Source organism: Episyrphus balteatus, chromosome 2, assembly GCF_945859705.1.
Source record: "Episyrphus balteatus chromosome 2, idEpiBalt1.1, whole genome shotgun sequence".
In the NCBI taxonomy this organism is placed as follows: Eukaryota; Metazoa; Arthropoda; class Insecta; order Diptera; family Syrphidae; genus Episyrphus; species Episyrphus balteatus.
This window is the reverse complement of record NC_079135.1, coordinates 63,864,754-63,867,856: the sequence shown is the minus strand read 5'-3', so window position 1 is coordinate 63,867,856 and position 3,103 is coordinate 63,864,754. Positions and strand designations below refer to the sequence as shown.

The window sequence follows — 3,103 nt, the reverse complement described above, 5'->3', positions numbered from 1 at the left end:
ATCAGGGCCCGCGCCTAACATCTTTCTAATCACTTTCCTACTTTCGTATATGCAAACGAATTGTTGCTATGCTTAAGACTATGGAGAAAAACATGAAAGAGCCGAACAACAACAATCATACTTGAAGGAGCTAGTAAAAATGCTAAGTCTATTCATTTGCATGTTGATAAACTAAGAAAACCTGCAATTGGGTGAGGCTAATCACGTGGGTGAGGTAGCGCAGTGCGTAGTGTACTGGCTTCTGAACTCGCTTCGTCTAGGTTCAATACTCAAGTGTGACGGAAGAAGTTTTTCAAATCAAATGAAAAAATTACTAGACAAAGCACCACACACAAAAATGGAATAAAAGGAGTCTGATGATCGGATTGGCATCCGTGAAACAGTACTGTAACTCTAGCCATAAAAAACACTTGGTGGTAGCACCTTCAAGATGTTGTTGTTGTTCAAAGATTATAATGGAATTGACGGAACAAAAAGCAGTCACTGCAAAGTATGGAAACATACGAAAAATTGTAAACTTAATAAAAATTATGCCATTGAAATGTCTGTATTTCTAGTTCAATTTACTGACAAATAAAATATAAGTTTCCAAATTGATAATTTTTAAAATAGTATTTTCATTTGAAGTGTACCTACTTTTTAAACAGTTAAATTAAAAAAAAAATACTTAAGACCTACAAAATTAATTGTTGCTCAACATATTCTGTTTAAAAAAAAAAGATGCAAATTCTGAAAAAGAAAAAATTTTGAACTTTACTTTGGGGGGTTTGAATCTTTTATCATGGGTGCAGTATAACAATATTCTGCGGAAAAAAAATTAATAAAAAGAAATAAATTATACCTATGTATACTACAACATAAGATAATAAAGATTACAAATTTAACAACATTCAACAGCCATTCCTCCCTGTACCTACATTATAGTGTTAAGCAGACAACTTGATTTACTTAAAATATTTTGCTTTCTATTAAAAAATACTTGCAAACTTTCCAGATAATACCTTACGCAAGCGCTTTCGAAAATATCTCAATTCATATGTTTAAAAGTTAATCAAGTGTGATTTTTCATTCCAAATGTTCGGTTTTCAGAAAAACTAAAATTTATTTTATATGAAATAAATATACTTTGCAAACACGTAGTTATGCTGAAAGTTTATAAGAACAAATTAATTAAATATACTTAGGACACAAATTAAAATTTTTTTCTCTCAGTGTAGATGTGTATATGGTCCTTTACCTTAAAGCTCATTTTCAGTGAACCGGAATTGAATCAAAATCACTAAATATCCAAGCACTGATGTACAAATCTACAAAAAAAAATAAATGATGTATTCATTTATTTTTTACTCAGTTAATGAGAAATTGCTTACACTCGTCAGTAATTTCAAGTTTACTAGGAAGAACATTTTTGCATGAATACAAATTGGTTGATTATTTATTTGTAACAAAAAAGCATCTAACAAGTCATTGGTATGATCGTTTTGTGTTGTAACGACCATTTTTTGAACTAATCGTTTTGTTGTATCACTCTAGAAAATTTAAAATTAAACTTTCATTCAAAAAATAATTATGAATTTTACCATTCTAATACATTCCGAACAAACGTAACAGTACGACGTCATCAACAACCCAATAGGGATAATAGTGAAAAAACACTCATAATTGTGGTATGAAGCCAAATATTGATCTGATGCCAATATAAGCCAATAGCAGTTACAGGTAAAATCCAAGCAATAATACACAGTTAATGTCAATACGGACCACCCAAAGACATCATTTAAGCAGCTTACTAAGTCATGGAGTTTTCTGTAAATCGATTTAATAACAAGAATCCTTTTTGGATTGTCAATCACACAATAATCCACATCCAACATAAGGTACTTCCGTTGTAACCGACAACTATCAATTTGTTCCAAAAGAAGATTTAGATGGTGGAAACGAAGATTGACCAGGTCAACATAAATGCTCGCTTGAATAAATCTCATTCGCGAAACAACCACGGAAATGATTCCATACCAGAAAAATCCTTCATACTTATGAGAGAGAATTGAACCGATATACAAGCAAAGACTTAAATACACAACGAATGCAATTGCACAATATTTCCGTGTGATCTTTCGACGATGCCCTGTAACTGGAATCATATGAGCAAGTTTAAATCGAAAAATATCATCCAGCTCGTGTAGTTTTTCATAGAATTCACTATGCTCTTCTCGTTTTACTAACGACTCCAGTACGGCAGTGATGTGTCCTATTACCACACTTATATATACAATCGAAGTAGCGAGGCTTGAAACAATGAAACCATCACCAAACACATCAAGAGAAAATCCATAAATAATGTTTACAAACACTCCTATAATTGTAAGCATTGAAAAAGAAGTAAGCACACGTTTAGTGTTCGGTTTTTGTGAGCTAGAGTCTAAGGCAAATATCCTTAGGATTAACTTTAACTTAGTCTTGGGAAACATTTTGACCGACGCGACTACACAGCACTTGGTTTGATTACTAATTTGATTAATTACATACTTATATGTTATTAGTTTTAAGTTAAAAGAATTTTTCCACTTATTTAATTGCAACACGTTATTAGTGTGATTATTGATGTTGATTTGAAAGTATTCATCATGAACAAAATTAATTTGTTTTGTATTTCTTTTACTTCTGTTAATTTTGCAGAAAAAAAGCAAAATATATTGTTTGTGAACGTAGGTACTGTCATGGCGGAAGAACTAAGAACTCAACACTTAAACAAAAAATATTATGTTAATTATACTAAAAGTAAGATGATTTTCGAAATATTGAAATTTTAGAACATGAAATGAAAGCTGACAAAAAAATGTCTGGTTATCAAACCATTTATGTATGTTTTCGCTGAAATGGACTCATATTGAAAGCTATATTATGTAGAGTAAGGATTTCATACATATTTCATATGTGTATATCTTGAGAAGGTACTAAAAAGAGTAGGTAAACGAAAAAATTATTTTTGAATTTTTTTAAACAACGTTTACCCAGTTAAAAATAAACGATAATTTCGTTGTTTTCATAGTATTGATGGTTATTTTTTTATGCCTTACCATTTTTTTCGTGCACTCTTTTT

At 30.7% G+C, this 3,103-nt stretch overlaps 1 protein-coding gene across 1 annotated transcript; it reads right to left on the bottom strand.

The window, feature by feature from the left end:
• Nucleotides 1–1,238: 1,238 nt before the first annotated feature.
• On the bottom strand, nucleotides 1,239–2,613 carry LOC129909481 (putative gustatory receptor 39b). The gene is made up of 3 exons (XM_055986557.1): nucleotides 1,581–2,613; nucleotides 1,371–1,529; nucleotides 1,239–1,307 (listed from the first exon to the last, which is right to left on the bottom strand). The coding sequence occupies exons 1-3, from the start codon at nucleotides 2,469–2,471 to the stop codon at nucleotides 1,239–1,241; spliced, it is 1,119 nt and encodes a 372-aa protein (XP_055842532.1). The 5' UTR covers nucleotides 2,472–2,613.
• Between the last annotated feature and the right edge of the window lie 490 nt (nucleotides 2,614–3,103).